Source organism: Temnothorax americanus, unplaced genomic scaffold (genome assembly GCF_048541705.1).
Source record: "Temnothorax americanus isolate GAGA-0224 unplaced genomic scaffold, ASM4854170v1 Scaffold46, whole genome shotgun sequence".
NCBI lineage: Eukaryota > Metazoa > Arthropoda > Insecta > Hymenoptera > Formicidae > Temnothorax > Temnothorax americanus.
This window is the reverse complement of record NW_027509613.1, coordinates 324893-347640: the sequence shown is the minus strand read 5'-3', so window position 1 is coordinate 347640 and position 22748 is coordinate 324893. Positions and strand designations below refer to the sequence as shown.

The 22748-nt window shown below is 38.7% G+C and overlaps 1 protein-coding gene across 1 annotated transcript in view; it reads right to left on the bottom strand.

Annotated features, from left to right (window-relative positions):
* Positions 1-1141: 1141 nt before the first annotated feature.
* Positions 1142-22748, bottom strand: part of Sfl (N-deacetylase and N-sulfotransferase sfl) — a 110313-nt gene continuing 88706 nt past the window's right edge. Inside the window, exons 4-13 of the mRNA XM_077416875.1 lie at positions 12339-12591; positions 10823-11014; positions 5169-5512; positions 4362-4650; positions 3658-3786; positions 3148-3330; positions 2847-3067; positions 2492-2770; positions 1831-2128; positions 1142-1751 (exon numbers count right to left, since the gene is read on the bottom strand). Coding sequence (XP_077273001.1) covers positions 1641-1751; positions 1831-2128; positions 2492-2770; positions 2847-3067; positions 3148-3330; positions 3658-3786; positions 4362-4650; positions 5169-5512; positions 10823-11014; positions 12339-12591 — 2299 coding nt within the window. The 3' untranslated portion in view covers positions 1142-1640. The remainder of the gene's footprint in view (positions 1752-1830; positions 2129-2491; positions 2771-2846; positions 3068-3147; positions 3331-3657; positions 3787-4361; positions 4651-5168; positions 5513-10822; positions 11015-12338; positions 12592-22748) is intronic.

The window sequence follows — 22748 nt, the reverse complement described above, 5'->3', positions numbered from 1 at the left end:
ACCAACAAAATCTCCTTGGGTCGATCCAATGTATATTCTTTTAAAATGCAGTAAAATAGATGCGGCATGAATATCATTTCGAAACAAGCAATTCAATACACAAATGTAGATTCTGTACATTACTGTAAAAATTACTGTATAAATTGGACTTACCCGCTGAAAGATAAGATTCCTATTCCTATTCTTTACAACATTTATCAATTGCACGATGTATCGCTGTATGCGATACGCGATAATCGTGATAAATTTTAAATATTTTCACATATGAATAATTTCGTACAACTTGTCAGCGGGTAGTAATTTGCACAGTGTGCCAAATAATCGTTTATCAATCTAATAATCGCACGAGTTTCAACTCTGATAATGTTTATTATTGCAAATGAGTGTATGTTCGTCAACGCATCCAAGATCGATGAACATTCAAATTCATCTCCAATTCATCATACACACGAAATGTCCGTTTCAAAGTTATACTCCATTTTATGTGTGTAATGTGTGTGTGTGTGTGTGTGGTACACCTATATTAACATCAAAATAATGCGTTACATCAATGTACAAACGGACGCGATCATACATCTTTTGTTGGCTTTTCCACCGCGGATACCAAGAATAAGTATTGTCAAAATATACATAGATTTCTTGTCATCATCATCATCGATCTTAAATATGTAACGAGAATTAATATACACTGTATCTCCGAAAATGGTGGGCTTAAGAGAAAAGCTCTCAAAATCCCAAAATCTCACGCTCGCATGGACGATCCGATGATTAGTGCAAGAAGAACGATCGACAAACTGTCTGACTAAAAAAATCTGGCAGTACAATTCATCGATGACCCTTACACATGAAGAATATACATTTCTCAAAACAACGTGATTTGGACAGTCTGGTATCAAGAAAATTAAATTTTAACTTTTTAAAATATTGCATTTATCGCGCGCGCCAAAAAGAGTACTCTTCAATATCATTCGTTACAACACGTGTCTCGCGTTGATAGCAAAAATTCATTTATGCGCTCGGCACATTAGATATTATTTTATAAATGTCTACTACCGTAGACATCTTCCTTGATATACGAAATTTGTTCTTACATCATAAATTTATAAAAACAGGTCTGTCATCTTTTTTGTAAAAAGATATATTGTTTTTTTTGCATAATTTTCAATTCATATGTATTCATCGGCTTTTATTTTGTCTAACTTATGCATGAGTAGATAGAAAGGTGCCTAATTATGATTGCTGGACATTGGCACTATATAATGAGCGAGTAATATCCTTGATCTCCTAAGATGCGGTAACGATGATAATGATACAATAATAATAATAATACGACAGTAATTAATAATAATAAAATAAAGGAGATAATAATATAAAACTAGTATTATTTGCTTAACAATGATCGACAATTACAAGTCGGACTTTGTAAAGCCGCTTATATGACTAGCTTTTGCAGGGTCTCCAATTACATTAGGCCAGTTCACTGAGATAGGCCAGCATGGTCCTTCCTCTGAAGATGTGAAATCCAGTGGAGTTATGAATGTACAATTAGTTTACAAGTCTTCCATTAGCAAGCGATGTATCTCGCTGACAGCGGAAGCGAGCAGCCGGGAAACATTAAAGTTTCATGCAATTGGCGTTTGCTAGGTCATCACAGTGTCGGTGAGGTCTTCCTTCAGCCATTGCGGGATCGTTCTAGACCCAAGTCGCTTTAATAATTTCACTAGAGCCGTGTTGTGGGATAAATAATATCTCTGCAAAAGACATAGCGTTTGCAAACAGACACGATTTGTCTTATACAGCAAAAAAGAGAATTTACTACAAGGACTTTACCTGTAATAATTTGTACGATTTATCTTCCATCGGTGGGTATTGGCGACCTTTACTCTTACCGAGACATTTAGTGCGGTCTTCGTTAGTTACTTGACAAAAGAAACCCTTTTTCGGATCGTACCTCAAGTGCGAGGAGTAATTAAAGGCGGGTGTTATTTTTAGAAATCGTTGCAGTTCGTGCAGCGTTTCCACGGGGTTTTGCCGCAACTGTTCGCCATCGATGATGTGTAATTGTTGCGGTAAATAGAACGATAACCATCTCTCTAAATGCTGCGCATACTTTCCAGGATTCAGACACCTGCAATCAAATGCAATATCATGTTAAAACTTATGCCAGTTAAGACACACGTTATGATGCATGTTATGTTAATTAAAATATATATAAAATTATAGGGTGATATAAAGTTTCACGATTTTAGAATTCATCTACTTATTAAGGGGCCTATTCTGTAAACGTTAATGATTATATTACGTGCTTGGCGCATATATAATATAATTATACCATGGAAAAGTTATATGCAAAGCATGTAATGATGTCGTTAACGTTTACAGAATAGGTCTCTCACTTTTAATTGCTGTTACGAATAGCATCTATTCATACATTATTAGGCGAATAATAAACGTCTTACAATTAGGTAATCGTCCATATTCAATTACGTACCTATTTCTAAGGTCCCGTAGGGGTTTTGGTGCAGAATCACTCGCTGTGATAACTGCATGGAAAGAGTAATTGTTCGCTATCGGATCTCCATGTACTCTGGTATGCTGGTACCATGAATAAGCACGTCTAGCTGGAGAGAGCAGTATGGTAATAAGCTTAGCTCTTGGCAGAAGTGCATGGGCCCTTCGCGGCACTAATTCCCCGTCGAAATAAGTGGCAGATTTCTCAAAAAGGTATCGAGAACTCTCATTTTTTGATGCTGGAAAGAAGCTCATATACCTGAAAAAGTAATGTGAGTCATATATTTCTATTTTATATATAGCAGCAGTACAAATATTCTTGGCTGATCACTTACCAATCAAGACCTTTGTAATAATTCTTTCCGTTGAAAAACTGTATTTCTTCAAAGGTGTCGGGGCTTGGTAAATTGCTGCTTATTGCTGGATGAATGGATAGGAATGTGTACAACGCCGTGGTGCCGGTTTTTTGAGGTCCGATTACTAAAAATCGCGGTAGTTGATCGCAAGTTTTATTACGGGACCAAATCTTCTGATGTCTCTGATCATCACATGGATTCTGTAAAAAAAGATATTGGAAGCTTAATAGTGTTATACAAGAGCACACAGTCAAAGTTATCAAATATCTAATCCACTCACTCCCCACACCGGATCGGCCTCCTCGGGATATAACTGAAAGTAACGTTCTCCAAGCGCAAGCGGCGGTGCACTAGATAGCCTTAAATTCGTCCAACATTGAATAAATTTTATAACTGACTCGAAAGTATATAACGCCAGTCGATCATTTCCATAATTCGACATGTGCGTCATAAAAATATTTATCTGGAAAAAACAATATACCATTAAGATTATTTAACCGTTTGCGTATATTATTGTAAAAAAATGTGTTTTTTTTACATATATATCATCTTCCTACATTAATCCTCATACATTTTAAATGCATTTTTAATATGATATTGATTTGCATATGTGCAAAACCAAAAACATATTAAAAATGCATCTTAAATGCAGGAAGATGAATATCAGGCCGAAAATGATTAATGATGAAAATAATTTGCTAGATAAATAGTTGTTAAAAGTGAATGGCTATAATACAAAAGATCAAACTAGCCCAGCAAAGATTGATTTCGTAACGGCTGATTTACTCACCGGGTTATATACGATCGTTTGGAAAAGTTCCCCGCCTTGTATCGACTCATCCAGCTTTTCCCTTCCACCTGGATACCTCTCGATAAAAATCGTGTGAGTAAAAAGGCCACATGTTTGCCTCGGTAGGACCTTGAAGTACATAAAAGGGACGTTCTTATATCCGACAACGTGTATCATCAAATTTATGATTTATATATATCAGAGGAGTTAATAAAATATAAAATAAATAAATATAATATAATATAAGATCTATGTATGTGTTATATATATATATATATATATATATATATATATATAATAACATACTATATATAAATACATATATAAAATATTTATTTTGGCAATAAAACCTTAATTTTTCGTAAAAGTTTAGACTCAAATTACATATTGCATCATCCGGTAAAATAATACAACTGCGTTTTACACGCGGCAATATCCATTGGTAAACAAATACTAAATTAATTATTTGACGGTATTGACGATTGAATTTTACGACCGATTACGTGTTTAATATTCATGTAGATTAGCATGCAACAAAATCGAGATTTTCGTACTTCGAAAATTGCGGGATAAGCTAATATTTAAATGCACGGTGGATATATTATTTTCAATAAACGTTTGTATATGTGACTCGTACAAATACCTATCGGCAATGCTTGTTTCTTAAAAATATTCAATATGATTGTGGCCGAATTCGTTCGTACCATGATGTTACGATGAATAAAGCCTCGTCTCAAACGAGCCGGTCTCAAATGCGGATATTCTTCCGTGCTCGTGACCTTGATGTTCCACACCCGCTTCCATGCCTCGTAGAGGCCTTCATGAACCGGGTAAACGCCGGAGTGATGCGGACTTACGCTGTACCCGCTTCCGACCGGTATACCGTGGTCCTTTGCGAATTGTTTGTTCAGCGCCATATCCAATTGTAGATGAGTTACATTCTCGTAGAGATGCGGTTGTTGGTGATTCCACATGTGGGAAAACCACGTAAATCTAAAATACATATAAATTATCGATTGTAATAAACATTTTTATCGAACACACTGAGAGTCACGTAAAGAAAAAAAAAATGACTTCCCAAAGCGCGTGGAAATATCTTTTTTTAGCTCAATGTCGACAGTCATAATTAACTGCGATAGCATTGTAACGTTTTGTCGCAGGCGATTATGGCAGCATTATAACAAACTGTTGCGTGACGTTATATACGATAAAAGCTGCTACGACGTGACCGTAAATTTAATTTATATTATGCGCTCTATACATATATGTGCTTCACAGTAATAAATTACATAATTGTAGTAGTCACCGCGCTATAGTTCTAATTAATTAAATTACCTTTAAAGTTATACAATCATTTCGATTCGCGATACAACATACATAATATTGTGTTGATTAATATATATCTATTAGTATATACTTTAGATACACACACATATATACACTTCTACTTCCGATACAATTAATATTCTCACCGAATTTATCGCTTTTACGTGATTAATTTTCGGATTTACCTGTCTACGTTCTCCAGAAGCATGTCGTCCCCCAAATTCTCCTCCGCTGTCCCGTGATGAAAATATTTCCCGGAAAACCCCAAATTAAATTTGAACCCCGGCACCAGAGTTTGAATTCTTTGCTGAGTGGATAGCAACGCCATTACATCATCCTTTCTCAGCCTGGTACCTTTCTCGCCGACGAATATATCGTCGACGTCCACCAGGATCATACGATTTAAGCTGAGACTCAATTGCCCGTGCGACAGGTAGGATAACGAGTCCAGCAGCAGCAATTTGTGCAGCCAAAACCGTAGGCCACCACCAAAGAGAACTCTTTGAATTCCGTCATACCTCCCATGATCCTGTAAAATAAATATATTTTGTAAACCAAGTCCTCTTTTTTAGATCTGAAAAATTCAATTAATAAAAAATCTATCGCGTTAGATTTCTACTTGCACACTTAAAAACTATGAGGAAGCAATGTGCAGGTTTCTACTTGCAAACCGATCATCGCCAAATTCAATATCGACCTTCCTTGAATGATACTCTATTGGAAAAAAAAAAAAAAAAACGATATCTCAATATTTGCGGAAGTTAGAGCAACTAGTACTTGCATCTCGTTTTTAACTTGAATATAAGACCCGACTATGAATACCGGCATTAAAGAACTATATAAAATAGAAAGAGAGAAGACTGAAGAATATAACAAAATTAAAAATAAACCGATATCTTAAAATTTACAGAAATTAAAGCTATTACAAACATTTTTCTAAAAATTAGGGACCTTTGATCACGTATAAAGCTGAGTCTAATCAACCAAATCTTAAAGAATTTTATATGAAATAGGGGTAGAAAAGACTGAAAAATATAATAAAATTAGAAACAGATCGATATCTCCAAATTTGCGGAAATTAAAGCATAAACAAACATTTCTGCAAAAATTCAACATTTTATTAACAAAGAACCCCTTGATTATTAGCAATTTTTATTAATTCTATTATATTCTTCAGTCTTTTCTACCCCTATTTCATATACAATTCGTTAAGATTTGGTTGATCAGTTCTGGAGTTATAGAAATTTCGGTAAATTTGGCACGGACATACACACATACACACATACATACACACATACCGACATTTTTTAAAATAGCGATTTTTCGACGTTTTAGAATATTCTGAACACATTGGCAAAAGCAACTAAAAAAAAATTTTCTTTACGAAAACAAAGCTTCCTCTATGAGGAAGCAAAAAATCTATCGCGTTGTATGCGGTGCGTATAATGTACATACACTTTGATTTAAAACTGTATGCTCCGTGCTGCACTGTATAAATGTATAAAATTAAACAAAGTCAATTCGCGCTCGTTACAAGCTAAGCTATATAAGTTAAATCACGGGCCAAAGACGAGTATATAATAAACTTAAGTGTTAAATAATAATTTATATTAATATATTTTAATAATAAAAAATATAATTATCCTGATCCAATAACAAAAATATGTAATTATCACCAGACCGATGACAAAAAATGTATAATTATCCTGATCATGGACATATAAATGGGAATGAGTGTCCGATAACGCAGTGGCTATTCGCCCCAATTTCTTCCATTGACGTTCTCACATCAGAGCGGTTGTTGAATTTAGTTGGCGTTTTAGTTTCGACGCGAACGTGCACCGGTTTCGGGACACTCTATATACGCAAACGCTCTATACACACACACACACACACACACACACACACACACACACACACACACACACACACACACACACACACACACTCTCAGCCGACCTAATCATCGCACGTTAACGAGCATCGTTATTTTTCTCTCAATGGAGAGTACGATAGAGTACGGCGAGTAATCGGCCACGTTCGACGTGTTAATTGGATTGTTCGACGGAAATTCCCCAGCAACTCCGCCGCTTCGGTCATGAACCGGGCTTGTTAGCAGTAAACAATAATAATCTCACGGATAATCCCGGCGTCTGTGCGAGAGGTCGGGCGTCGAGATATAGATACGCGGATCGCACAGGTAGCCAGGTGATTAAATCAGGAGCCAATCAACCGTGGGCTCATTCGATTAATGAGCGACTGCGCGATGCGCTTCATTTGCTACCATTGGAACCACCAATTTATTTCGTTTCGGGGGGTTGGTCCTATCGTACCCGTCGAATAGTTCAAACGCCCGACGGCACCGACGACGCAACGAGAGATGAGCGAAAGGTTGTCGTGATATTTTTGAACCATCACGACTGTGAAACGTATACCACGTATAACGGAGTCGTGGGAATCACCGCGGGACTTCAAAGTGTTTTTTTTTTAATTTCGAGCTCGCTCTATTTATGAACTATTTATAGACAAAATTCATCGCCCAATTAAGAAAAGAATCCTCGTTTTTGCCTCGTCGTGTATACCTAGTACGTTCTAAAAGTTTCCAGCTCAACAATATTTAAAAAGGTGGTAAAATGAATCAACCATTTTCATTGTTCAATATAATCACCCTTCATTTCAATACGTTTTTTAGAAGAGTAAATTAATTTTTTTGTTACCATTAAAAAAATATTCGAGGATCATTTCATAATCATTGATGAATTTCTTTCCATGCAAATCAAACTTTAATATTTTGAAAATAAAAAATAATAATTAAGTCGAAGCTGTAGGGCAGGTGATAAAGTGATCTCTGCAGTGTTAAATCATTTTAAAGACAAAAATTTAGAATATTTTATTAAAAATATAACATTTCTTTATTATTTTAAAAGATGTATTGAAATAAAAAAAGTGATTATATTAAAAAATAAAAATAATTGTTTTATTTTGTCACCTTTTTTACATCTTTAGATTAGAAACTTTTGGATCTTACTACGTATATCAGTCTTATTACATAACGCATAAACTCAATTTCACATTGTATTTTCATTATGAGACTTTACACAAAACAATTCAAAATTCATAATCTCTCATCTAATGAATCAGTCTCTCTGTTTAATAACCAAAACGTCGAGGCTTTTGAGTTATAAATTGGATTTAAGTTTGAGATCTTCTGAATACCTAAATATAAAAGAAGACTCGAGATACTTTTTTCACATTTATTCTTAAATGTCAGCCGTATTGGCGTAACGCGCGAAATAAACTAAGATGCACCGTCAATTGGTACCACAGGGACGGGAAAGTTAGCAAAAAAAAAAAAACTCCTCGCATATATCTCATAAGCTCTGTCTCGCTGGTACAGAGACAAAACGGTTGAGTGTGAGATATGCATTCCGGGTGGATGCGGAAAAACGTCGCCGCGCCGCGCCGGTACGAAACGCGCAAAACATCGACAAATGCAGCGCGTGTATTCGCGCTCTTCGTTACATCAGACGGTATCTCGTGTGCCTGTCCGACGAGAACGTCGTTTCCTTTATATCATCCGCAATTCGGCGGCTCCTTCGGGTGTCTGCGCGTCCTCGCGTTTTTCGCGTTACACCACTACCGTCGTCGTCGTCGTCGTTGTCGTCCTACTTCTCTTTTCTCCGTCTCTCTTATCCCACGTCCGTTACGTCCGGAATCTTGCAGCTGCGAATTCCTGCACGAATGTAAAACGCTGGCCGGGACGGCTTTACGAATTGTTTCAGTTTACCTCCACCAACTGCAGATACTTTCTACATTTCCTCGTTTTTTTCCGTCTCCCTCTTTCTCGCGCCACCGTTCCTTCCTCTTTCTTTCTCTCTTTCCCTTCCTCTGGTCTCCGTGTACGTGGCCACGAGCCGTATCGCGGAAATTCCACATTTGTTTTCGTTTTCCGGCGCCGTCGCTGGCAGAGCAGGAAGAATCGCCAGGACGAGAGAAACAGCGGAAAGGAAAATTGTGTAGGGTGGTGAATGAGAAAGTTACATACATATATATTATTCGCGGTTTCTATTATTAATACAAGATAATTATTATGGAGAATATAGCGAAAAAAGGTCACCCGTTCCTGAGGAAGTCATATAAATTCCCATATTTACAAAAAGAAAGGAAACAAATGAGAAGAAACATGAATGGAATAATAATGTAACTTGAAACGTGAAATAAAGAATAAGGTTTTTTAATATATTTCTGTATAGTTTGTTAACTCTTCAAATATCTCTTTACAAAAAAAAATTTATTAATCAGAGAAACAATTCTTAAAAGAGGAAGTGAAAGGTATCTTATAATATATATATATATATATATATATATATATATATATATATATGTATAATGTTTCTTCTTATCTAAAAGCATATTTTAAAAATCTGAACCTTTTAAAAAAAGAGTTAAAAGCAACGAAAGACGAAGCTATTTTTAGCGCAACATGATATTTGGCAATTATTTTCTGCTGGAAACACGTACATAAGCCCTTATCACATCGACCGATGGTTAACGTAAGAGGAGGGCGAGCTCGCTTTTATCGTGCGACGTTCGAGAGAGAGGGTCCGTGGAAGACTCTTCTCCTCGGCAGAAATACTCACGCCGGCACAAGCGCGGAATGAAATCACACTGTGCATATTGTTCTCCAAGACCTTCCTTTTGTTCTGTACCCCTTGCGAACGGCGGTTCTTACACAGCCACTCAGCTTCTTGTTTCCTGCCCGGCCGCCTTGCCTCTTTTCTACCCTTCATTACACGTAACCGCAAAGCGAAGTGGCGCATCTGAGAAATTCTGCGTTTCCAACCCGCTCTTTTTTTCACCGTCAAGATTTAGAGAGAGAGAGAAACAAATCACCGTTTTTGAAAATGTGAATTTTTAACCGAACTTAGAGCTCTTTCGTAAGAAAGATAAGTGCACGAATAATGCATCTTAGGATCGCTTCGTAATTCGTTTATGGCGATTACTTTGAGTTTGTCACCGACATAATAACAGGCCGGGATCATCGTTAAAAATGATTGCGCTCCTTGTATCTCGTTCCGCGAACGACGAGGATCAAGGAGACTAAAATCGGCACGCTCGCGATATATGCGGTAATAAAACGAGCTCTCGTGAGACTCGCGGGGCTTTCGCGGTGAACAAGAAGGGATTTTATTTTCCCAAACGTGCCCATGCGAGTATAAATGTCGAGTACAACTATTTCGCGGATTGTTCGTGTATATCTTCCCTCCCTGCCGTCATATCTTTCCTACCATCTCCACGGGATTCTGGTTCCCTGCACTCTTTCAGAGCAAAGATTGTTCCACCGAAATACCGCGTGCGTTTTCGTTTTTCAAGATTATCTTTGTAGCCGGGAAGATAAGAGCCAAGCGCGCACGAAGCTGCATAAGTTAATAAGGGACGTTCCCAAAGGACACGTTCGAAGCTTTGTGTAAGTATAATAATAGGTACCGGAGTTCAAAGCCAGTGTTCAAAGATAATATAACTTTGGCTTGATATGTCGCGGATTCTACGATTTCCTCGGTGTGTTCATCGCGAAAACTCCCTTCTTACATTTAGCCCCAAAGAGCATTTATTACCCTTGCACACCGACTACACGCTAACGGAATTCTAACGCAGCGGCGCGTTAGGTGCGCGATAGGCGAGAGAAAGAGAAAATGATTTAAACGTTCCCCGGTCGCGCCGAACGGGTATAATAGGCATGGGCGCGCGAGTCCTGGGTGCATTAATTCCGCAGTCGTCCGAGTTGTCCGGGAAGGGATACGTGACCGGAATGTTCGGCAAATAAAGTGCACGGGCTCACCTGGATGACAGTAGCCAGGGGACTTTTGTTGGCCGGATAGTCGAGGCTGTCTCGATATGCCCAAGCGAGCGGCTCGTAGGTGCTGTGATTGGCCTGAAAAATAGTCCAGTCACCGCCAGGAAGTGGTCCCCAGGCCGTTTCCCCCGATCTGGTTAATCGAAGAATGGGAGACGCCGCATTCAGCTGAGCATCCTGAGGGAAGAAAGAGCGACCTGATTCTATGCGGCCCAAGCACAAAAGTTCTCGCGCTCTCGCTCGTCGTCGTGCCGGATTCCCTCGCTTTCGGGGAAATCAAATTTTCGGGGACATCACGCGCGTTTTATTAGCGCTTTGTCAAAAGAGGATTTGTTCGGACCAATGCGCGATTTTATATTCAGAATTATCGCGCGCAATATATAATATTTCCTATGAAATATGCGAGGCTATGAAATTTGATAATGATTACGTAAAAAATTATTTAAAAATTCATAAGATATGTAAATATAACGGTGAAAGGAAGGTAAATCGAAATTTTGAAAATTGTTTCAAACATTCCCCAGGTTTCAGATTGCGTTTAATACACGCGCTCGGAATAATCCCGCGCGATTTTATATAATTTATGCCTGCAGAAATAAAATTAATTTCAAACACGTTCATTTAAATACGTCGAGACCATTTATAAAATCGCTTTGCGGTTATGCGGTTTTATTTAAAGAGAAATGACATATTTCGTGCTCGATGAGTATATGAACAGCACTAGTTTTGTCAGTCCTTTTTCCGAGAGCGGCACGAGATCGTTACTCACGAGATATGCCACGCGTTCGAGGCACGATCGATGCTCCAAACTTTCAAGAAGATTGCAACTTATTTCTCATTACGAACATTGCGGTAATAAGATAACTGCGATAAGATAACAAGCTGCGGATGATTGATATCATGGAATTAAATATCTAATAATTAATCATTAACATGATTCAAGATATGTGGTTACAGTACAAATTAACACAATTGCGCAATAGTGTTTTTCAAACGAAACATATATATAATATCGATTACTACACTCAGCCCTAAAGCTATGAGGATTATTCTTTTCATTGCTCCCTTTTACGAGGGTTTTTTTCTCGTTTCGATATCACTTTCCGTGATACAAATTTAATTGCAACCATAAAGATTATCACACAAATTTTCTATCATCATGGCTTTCTTAGATATAATCCCTTTCTTAGATAGTATTAATTGTGAAAGACCACGATAAAAATATCCTTATATCTCAGTCCTTACATTTTACTTTTAATAATACAATTAAGAGATACAGTTTTCTACGTGTCAATTTGGCAAAATTAAAAATAAATTATAACATAAAATTATATTATAAAGAAATATATTTATAAAAGATATAATACGTACAAGAATATAAAATCTTAATAGAATTTAAAAATAAATGTAAATTGTAAAAGATTTTGATATATGTCTAAAAAAAAAGTTACAGTATGTAACACAGTATCTAGAGTTTGAATATCTAATATTAGAGACTGACCTTCAATCTAAGATTAGTATGTATAAAAAGTGGAAAGCCCTTAAGCTGAGCACCAACGAGACTCTCCTCTCCTGGAGGGGCAAAACCGACGATGCCAACTGAATATTCCCTGCAATATTTGTCGAGTAGCTCACGATTCCATTTGTCCATCTGCAGGTACTTGTTTAGATTCTCGAAGATCAGCACCCCGTACCGACCCTTATCGAGGTTCGTCAGCACCGGTAAGGACTTACCGGCCACCTCCACTTTGTACCTGAAAGCATATAAGTAATTTTTCGTATTTAATAGCCTGTAAAATTCAACATTTTTTCAAGTTGAAGGAAAATTTGTATTATTAAAAAATGGAATGTTTTTTATCAGTTTCATTGAAACTGCAACACATTATAACGCAATGTACTCTACCGAATATTAAAATATTTATTGAAAATTTTAATTTCATTATACATTTTTTAATACAAAACGATTTAATTGTAATAAGATATAGGCACTACAAATATAACAAGTTTTGTGATGCGCCAAGTACTTTTTCGAAAGTGCTATAATTTTTGCGGATATATCGCACGCCCTACATTTACCGTTTTCCGGATGCCATTAAAACTGCAGCAATATATATTCCGCTAATCTCCTTCGGGGTCCCCGTGCTTAAGAATTGAACATAGAGGAATGTGGACTTTTGCGAACTTCGCTTAGGTGCGCATTATTCTTACGGGGTTTATATATAAGTCAAGAGAAAAAAAAGTTTTGTTAACGTGTTCTTTAAAATGAAATAAATTCTCTCTTGCTCCCCCGTCTTTCTTCCACCTCGCCAGTAGCTGATACTTTACAGGATCGTTCTCTCTCTTTTCCTGCCAGCGCAAATATTTCACTGCAAATATTTAGACGGTGAATGCCACTCGTGTAAGATGCCGCCGTTAACGTGTGTTTTGACAATTTCAATCCGATGGCATATCGTTTAAAGTGCGAGCCGTAGTAAATAGAAGTAAAATGGAATATCGATAAAAGAAGCAGTCCCGGGGAGGAGAAGCCGTCGGTATTATTAAACGATAAAACTCAGACACTTTATATCGAAATTCCATTTATGTAGCATTCAAAAAAATGCTCCGCGAATAATAAAGCAATTACACATATGATACATCGCTCTCTTTTACATCGAGACATTCGGAAGATTTATTACATTTTTTTTCACGAAATTATATCCCGACACCGTTGAAGCTGTCTTCCGTTGCGCGTTTCAGACTTATCTGAATTTTTATTTCCAGTGTACCCTTCCAATCGCAAAAAAATTCGACAGACCATACTTCTGTCCTGTACGCGATAAAATGATTTTATTGCGGAAATAAACTGGCGAGGCTTCTCTCGTCGACCGTACCGATATGGATTTCTCTCATATCCTGTCGCGCGTCGTAAAGAGGTGGCGCGAATATCAGATTTATTGAAGATGTGCATTGCGATAAAAAAGTTTAACAAAAAAATAAATAAATAAAAAAGGAAGAGAAATGTACCGGCTGCTCAATGGCAAGTCCATGTTCAATTTTTTAGCAGATTTTTCGGAGAAATGAAAAGCATATATCGCTCGTAAAGTCGCGATAAAATAAATATTCAATGGCTGTAGGTAAAGTTGTGCTGTTTGTTATTTGTAATATATCTATATATGTATATATATACACATATAAAATTTATTATTCTCGAACGAGCCATTTGGTTCTTTTAATGGTTAATAGCCGGACTGGAGAATCACGTTAAATCATCTATAATAAAATGGTAAGTGGTAAATATTTTAGGCGCATTAGTGTTAACGATAAATATTAGATATTGCTTCGACTGGAGCTGAAACTATCCCACTGCATGCTCTTCTACTTCATTTGGCGAAGCTTCATTGTACATACATTGTTGAAAGTCGGGGATTGGAACTATTTGGCAAAGATCTTTGCCAAATAGTTCCAATCCCCGACTTTCAACAATGTATGTACAATGAAGCTTCGCCAAATGAAGTAGAAGAGCACGGGAAGAAAGAAGGCAGTACGGTATCGTGCAACCGCTGGGTAATATTGTCGTTAAAAGATGGCAAACAATATTCGGAGTATAGCAAACAGTTTTAGATTGTGCATGCATGACATATAACTGGAAAAACCCACCAGCGGTTCATGCGGATCAATATCAACGATAGTTTGGGTATCTCCTATTTGTGTTTAACATTCAGGACTGATTCTAATCGCGTATATACATATATTATCAACGCGTTAGCATGCCAGAACGCCAGATTGCCGTTATCCCGAATGCAAAATAGTCCTGATGATACTGTCGATCTATAAAATGTCCAGTACATCGGATTTGTTAGTAGAATAATATTCTTGTTATTGCGATTTCTTCACCAATGATAATAATAATAATTTTAATGCAGGCGATATGAAATGTTATACATAAAGACACAAGCAGAACCTCAAAAGATAAAGCGTCAACAATGAGAAACCTCGACAAATCCTCGACAATTAATATAACTAATAATAATAATAATGATAAAGTATTAATGTGCTTTACTCTAGTAACCTACAGATAGTAAATTCGAGAAATAAACATTTCAACGCTGTCGAAACACATTGGGAAAAAGCACGTCTGAATACATATATTAATAAGTACTTCAATTTTTAAACATCAAGTCTCATTGTGATTTCTCAGATAGTTGCCCACCGGTATAGTTAGCGCGCTAGTTCAGCACTTACATTGTTAATGCGTAATTTACTAGTTTCGCGCAGCAACAATGAAGATAAATGACTTCAGCACGGTGCAACGACACGGCGCGGCGACGAGCCGACGCGTTCGGGCCGAGTTAAGTTAAGGGCCGCGAGTAATCCGCCCGATCTAATAGTTTTATAATGAGTGAACGTTGTTATATCGGGTCGCGCGCCCACAGCTGACTTTATTTCCGCGTTAACGGATCAGGTCGACGGTGCCTCACGGCACCGGGTACGGGATAACGCGACGAGCGCAGAAAATTTAAGTTAACTAATGAATACCGGGTATAATTTAGCGACGTAATCGATTCGATAATTGGTAACCGCCCATTAACGGCGAGTTAGCCAATTTACGAGACTAACGAACTGTCATAACGAACCACGCCGCTGGATGGGGGCCCTTTTGTTCTTGGCTAACAATCGAGAGTTCGCCGTCCAAGCGCGCACCCGCCGCGCGCCCACGCGTCACGCGAAGAATCCGAAAGCGAAATTCAGAAGTATCGATCCCTGGGCACAACCGTCCCCAATCGCGAAACACGATGAAAGGCGTGCACGTGATGGGGATGATACCGGCCCGGACTTCGAAATTTGTGCGGCGGAGTACGCCGGCGGCACCGGCGCGGCGGCAGTTTCGTTAATTATATTTCGAACTTCGTGTCCTTAAAAGTTCATCCCTGCCTCTGCGACAGAGAACTTTCCTGTCTCACCCGGGCGACGAAGATTGAATTAAATTTAATTAATACAGAATGAGGAGAGATAAAATTGACACGCGATGTCTTGATATTAAATATATATATATATATATATATATATATATATATATACATATTAACTGAATAAGACGCTATTGATCTCTGAGACGAGATAGCCGAGAGATTCTATCGATTCCGCTATCTGTCCTCGTTAAGTTCGTTAATATCTAATGCCCTATATTGGGAGATTATAATTAATGTTAATCAATAATATTACATGCTTATAATTTTCATTGAGCTTTCACAATTAATCGCACTCATATCAAGATTACACAAAATAATTCCAGTTTTTTTCTCCCTCACGTTTTTCTTATTCAAATTAATATAAATAGGAATATATTTTATAATGTGACATTCAATTTGTAATATATGTATATGTAATAATGTAATAGCACGAAGTTTACTTTAATATAATTAATATTACGGTAAAGTGATTAATGGCGTATCATGTTAATCAAACTGCATCTTTTAAAGAAAGGCACAGGAAATCGCAATATCGCTACTAAAAGAAACTATAGCCTTATGAAAACGAGACTACTACGCGGCTAGTTTAATTAACCAGCTGTAATTTTATTTTAAATTCAAGTTATTAAAACATGAAAGCAAAGCACATCAGCGCTCGGACAGATTTCTTCAGTAAATCGTTTAATCAAATAAAATGTTGCTCAGTTTCCTCGGCGAATAATACAAAGAGTAAGAAGCATCTTGAAATTTTCATCCCGATTTTACATATATAGCTTTCGATTATTTTCGGCGTATTAAAAAAAAGGGAATTTTATAAAGTTATTATGCTAATACATATCTAACTCATGGCGCTTCATTATCCGTGGGCGAGGCTAGAAACTCACCGAGCGAATTTCACGTTAAAATGCAGATGTAATTCGCGGAAAATCGCGTGCGGATAGCAGATATTATAAACGCAAAGTGCCGTGCGGTCCGAATTGTAACGGCGTACAAGGGCCTGGGTATATATTTTCATTAAAAAGAATAATTTAATTAAACGGATTAAATGACAGAGGATTGGATAACAGCGTACGCGAATTCAGCTCGAATGTGCAATCGCCGATCGTTCGCGGCGGTTATCATAAGTTATCCCTTTAGGATGCAAAAACGATAAGCGACTTCTCGGGGTACGCGACGCGATGCAACATCGGGAAGCAACGGTGGACCCCGGAGGGGAAATAATTTACCCCCGGGGGCGTGTTCCAAAGAAGTCGTAGTCGCCTCGTAAATTTCTGGCCGATGCGACGCGTGCCCCCGTTCCCGCCGCTTCTCAGTCCTCTCGACCGGCCTTCCGCTTTTCCGCGAGTGGAAAAACTCAGGAGTTTAGGAAAAACAACTTCATAATTTTCCGTGGAAATCTTTTCGATTTGCCATACGGTTAATGTCAGCGATGCGAGGAAGGAAATTCCAAGGAGGGCTCATTAGTTTCGATTACCGTGCGGCGGACATCGCCTTCTTCGCGGACCCGTTTCGTTTTATGCAACCGGGCGAAACTTTTTAAATTACTCCTCGAATTAAATTATGCCGCATAGTTGACGCAAATTGGACCAAAGGCACGGCGACATTTACGGCGATGATATGACAGTCGCGCAACGTTTTAAACGGAGAGAGAGCCCTTGACTAGATTAATAGCACATAAATTCGAAAAATGTATAAAGAATGACGAGGTAATACCTTACAGAGGAGCGGATTCGATAAATTCCCGTCGGCATTATTAAAACTGCTTAAAAATATCAGGAATTCCAAAAAGTTACGCGGGAGTACAGTCGAGCGAACTTTTGATCTTAACAAGTCGCTGCATGCTCTAAATGTATATTACACTAAATGTATTCAATAAACATCCCAGTCTTTTGTCATCTTTTATAAATCGGCACGCAACTTGACAGTCGTATCTCTTTGTAAAAAAATTAGTTGGCAAGTGTCGAGAATCGTAATATATGTTAGATAAAGCTCTTTCTTAATGCCCTCAACTTTCGTAATCTTCAGAGTTCCGCCGCAATCTGCAATAGATCCGCGACGGGCACTGCTCGACAATCTAGTTTTGCACATGCTCTCTCCGCCGCGCCGCGCCGCGCCGGATGTTACGACGACATTGCCCGATGTTTTCTCTCACGGGTGCAGGATGTTTCTCTCAAAAATAAATGTCTGAAGTTCCTCCGCCGCGCGCCGGTGTGCCCCGTTCGTAGTTTTCGTTGAAGATTTACAAGCCCGGCGACACACGTTAGCATTGCAAAATATTGAATTAATCCGGGCACTCGCGGACTTCCTGAATCTTTCATTCTTCGCTACCGGCGGTGTTTTCGCACCTCCGGATTTAAACGAAGGTTTCGGCTTATACCCTTCCGTTCGCGTCTCCTCCCGCGTTCGCGAAGAAGCAGAAGAAAATCGCGATTACAATAAACGAGCGTAAGCTATTAAGTAAACCAGAAAGATGAAAGAAGACGTAAAAAGTCTCGAGGATTACCGTGCCATTCGTTACGCGCTATAAATTACTGTTTACCGAGACAACCTGTTAGCATATACGTTTTAACGCTGCAGACATAACAGCCGTTGTAACATAAAATAACTACATCTACTGTGTCGTACTAACACGCCTCGCACGGATAAAATAAAATGATGAAAAATGATCGCGGTAACCCCATCTTATCATGAGGCCCGACTCTTGGTAAAGATATCCGATACTCATGACCGACCCAGATAGGGATCTTCAAAAGTATCGACTATGGATGCTTTTAGCCTTACTAGCACTATCAGTGTGTATTATCTTGTAGTGTCTTATAGTACCGATACTCGCGTAGAAACTGGTACGGCTATTCACTATAAAGCGCACGATTGTCTAATGCCTTTCCAAAATGTATCGAATATGTATTTTTCAAATATCGATACCGAGCATCGTAGTCGCGAAACGTTTCGGTCGTCCGCTAAACTTCGCGCGTTTTCTTAACGGTATTTGTGAATGGTGCGATAACAGAAACGATAAAAGGCAAACGCTGCTACGTCATTCGACGGCGCGATATCTCGCAGCCATTGTCATTTCTCGTTGAGGGAGGAACTAAAAGCAAAAGGTGGCGGGACAACGAGAGCCGGGAAAAAGCTCAAACGAAGAAGGAAACCGGCCACCCTTCGGCGCGGAGCGTCGTCGTAGACGAGGTGGGCAAACACGATTTACTCCCGGCAAGGACTTATCTTCCTGGCTGGCGGCGGTCGCATCCGGTGCGCGGCGACAACGGGAACGAGCGCAAACGAGAAAAGTCGTCGCCCAGGCGGATTTGCCGAAAGTGCATTCCGCGGAATGAAGAGGAACGGCGACGCAAGGGCGAGTATAAGAAAATAAGGTGCTTGTCGAGCTGGCAAAGCGGAAGCGACCGCTGTCACCTCCGAAGAAATACAAAAAGATGTTTTCCGCGGACAAGCAAAGCGTCCTAGACCTATCGAATCGCGTCGAGACGGATCTTAAATCTATCCAATGGACTGGATGTAACTTCAGTTAATTTGGAGCTATTTTGTTTTCGTTGGTAAAAATATTAATAATTTTTGCATAAATTATGTCAGGAACGAAGAATATTTCATTAGGAACAGAAAAACTGTTTTCAAATGTACTGCGGCATTATCATTGTTAAAATAACTATACTATACCACCGCTATATATCTCCGAGATATTTTTCGTCGATTAAATTTCCTCACTCGCGAACGTGCTTTAACAAACTCCTCGGCAGACAGTAATAAGGCAAAAATACATTTTCAAGCGAGAAATGAATACCTCGAGAATTCTATGCAAGAATACAAATAGAAGATTCAGTATACTGCATTGTGCAGACTGTGCTTTTCGTTCCAGAGGCATTACATGTAATTTTTCAGAAAAAGAAATTTTAGATTCATCCATCAGAATATCTGTGTTTTGAATCTAGACGTAGTTCGCCATAATATAATATGTACATAATATAATATGTGCAATATAAAAATACTAATAATAAGTCTCCGTTGTGTATCGGTGTTTATAGGGTCCATAACTAGCGTTAAATGAAAGACGAGGGAAAATTTGCAGAAAAAATAAGGGCAACGTTTGGAGTATTATACATTTTTCGACTCAGCCAATTTGTCGCGGGTGCGTCACGATCGGAATTTCTTTGTCGGATCGTCGAGGCGTATTTGTATATAAAGTTTAATCTACTCAAACGCCTCTCTCGTCTTTCGTCGCGGGGGAGATTACGCGCACGCATACAAAGACGTTTTATTAGGATGGAGATTTAATTCGAGAGGATCCACCGCAGCTGGCCTATTGTGCCTCGTCCAGGACGGAAGGCACGGTGGAATCCGCATTCGCGTATTGTCGAGATCTCCGCGAAATTCTCCGCAAGAAGTGGGTATATATACGTATATATTTATTCTTTTGTGCCGCGGCGTAGAAATGTAAAAAAAAAGGCGATGCCGGAACGCGGCGAATAAAACCGGCGCGGCGGCGCGCGCCCGGCGCTGCAGATCATTTCCCGACGAACTTTCTATCGTGCGGTTCAGACAGCCGCGCCTGATGATCTGTATCTGGATAAAAATCCAATTATTCCGTATAATGGGCGCGTAGCTCGCGTCGATGCGAGCGGAATTAACGCGGCCATTACGGCGCGGTGCGAGATTAACTCTTCGGCCGAGATCCATCGACCAGAGCTTTTCTCAAATTCGGAATAGAACGCTTCTTTCCATTGATTCGTCACTGTTAAAAATATATTGAAAGAATTTATTTCCTATATAGTGTCAATCTGTCGTTTTCATTTGGGATAAATTCTCTTTTCTTCTGGCGACTGAATATGTGTAATTTTGCGATAACATAATATTCGCAGATATATCGCGGGATTAATGTCATTCATGACTTTTAGCCGGTAATACTTTTCGGCTTTTGCATTATGGATCTAATTTATTGCGTTAATTAGTGGCGAAAAAGGCCACGCGTATTTATGTAGAACGTGCTCATAACGGCTAGCTTTTACCTTTTAAAAAAGTTGAAAAAGCATGTGGCCTTCTTGATAATAATCTTTAATTAGCGGAGCACATATTTGTGACGAAATGCCGGACATAGAGAGATTACAGTGGAAAAAATTTTCATTTGCTTTTGCAACGTTGAGATAACCACGGGTTTTCAGAAGCGCGGCATGCATTTATTCTTTTATATCACACGTGCGTAAAAAGTGGCTCTTTCCGTGCGCGCCATCTAGATATGCGCGCCGCGAGATATCGTTAAAATTCTTCAACTTTAACTACGCGAATACAACAACGATACGTCAAACATAACCTTCCCAAACAACTGAAACGTACATAGTTAGTCATTGTGATCATACACAGTAAAGTAACAAAAAATGAAAAAAAATTCGCAACAAGTTACTAAAAAAAAGTAAAAAATGAGTGACACATCATCATATCAGAAACGCCAGAAACCGAGACCGACAGCCAACTAACACCTCAAGAGATAGCACAAATTGCAAGAAACACAATAGAAAATCTATTACCTTCAAAATCCAAAGAAAAATATACAAGTGCATATATAACAACTTTATAAAGTGGACAATTGCCGAAGGCTCGTGCGTCACTCCGCACCAGTGTCCAATTCTCAACTTCCCGCACTTGTTACACAAATAACTATTGTACGATGTCAGATTAAATCGCGAACGAATCCACAAATAAAATCACCCGGCGGGGCCTGTCCTATGCACGTGATTTTTCAGTTTGAAGTCGCCCCTGTGACTCGTGAATTTTGTAGCACTAAATTTGTCCGCGTCGATGATTGTAAAGAATACCGAGGCGCTTTTTTGCGATGATGGCACAACAGAAACGTTATCGTAAAAATTACTATTGTTTTTGGCAATTTTTACATTTGCGTGGCATTTTTCCGAACATTGAGAATAAGTGCCCGAACATTATAGCGCAATGTGGAATAATATGCACTAATTAGTAGAAATAATAAAAAATAAATATACAACAGACGATCAAATTGTTTTCATCGAGAACCTTTGTAGAGAATTTTCATGAGAGAGGTAGTCTTGTGAATTAAATTATTATATCCTAATCTCTCGTATCGAGATTCGCTTCAGCACACGTTTATCGAAGAACCTACATCGACAGTCCCTCGCTTCACTTATCGCAACACTCGGACGGCAATCCGTCTTCGTTGTCCCACGCTGCCCCCGTGCTCCCCGGCTTGTATTTTTCTTCGTGCTTTGGAACAACATCTCGGGCGAGCATCAATGCGCGGCATGCTTTAGCTTAATCGCCAACAATAACTTACCGCCGCACGTTTCGAAGTTTAGCCGCTTCGATCATGGACTTTGTGGTCTTCGTGGGCGATTCAAATTGACTTCCAAGTTTGTTAATTCCGCCGGAGTTAGTCCTACCATTAATCGGCCAAGGTCCAGCGTGCTTTCGGCTTACGTTATCGTCGACGTGCGCCGTAAGAAAGGGTGTAGTGAGAGAGCTGTGCATTAACGGACGATATATGTCCGTTATTCGTGCCGACATTGTTTTTCATGGAGCATATAAGCATTAGCATAAAGATCTTTATTTGCTTATTTTGGAATATTATTATGCAACATGGCTTCAATTTAATCCTTACATTTATTATACACTATACGTTTAGCATATACCTATTTTATAAAGTTTTGTGTGTATTAGTATACGGCATTTAATAAATAAAATTAGCTCTTTCGTCGCTGTATCTCTCAGCTAAATTCGCAAAGACATTTTTTGTCGGTCTAAATCTGTAGATTCTACTTAAGTCGGTATATGAATTTAATGTCGTTTCATCTAAAGTTTGTGTAACTAGTTAAGTTTCAGTGTCGTCTACGCTTCTCCCTCGAGAAGCTCGTATAAGAAATTTAAAATTCGATACACGCGTACACTTATACGTAGATTCTCAAGGGTCATGTATAATTCGAAGA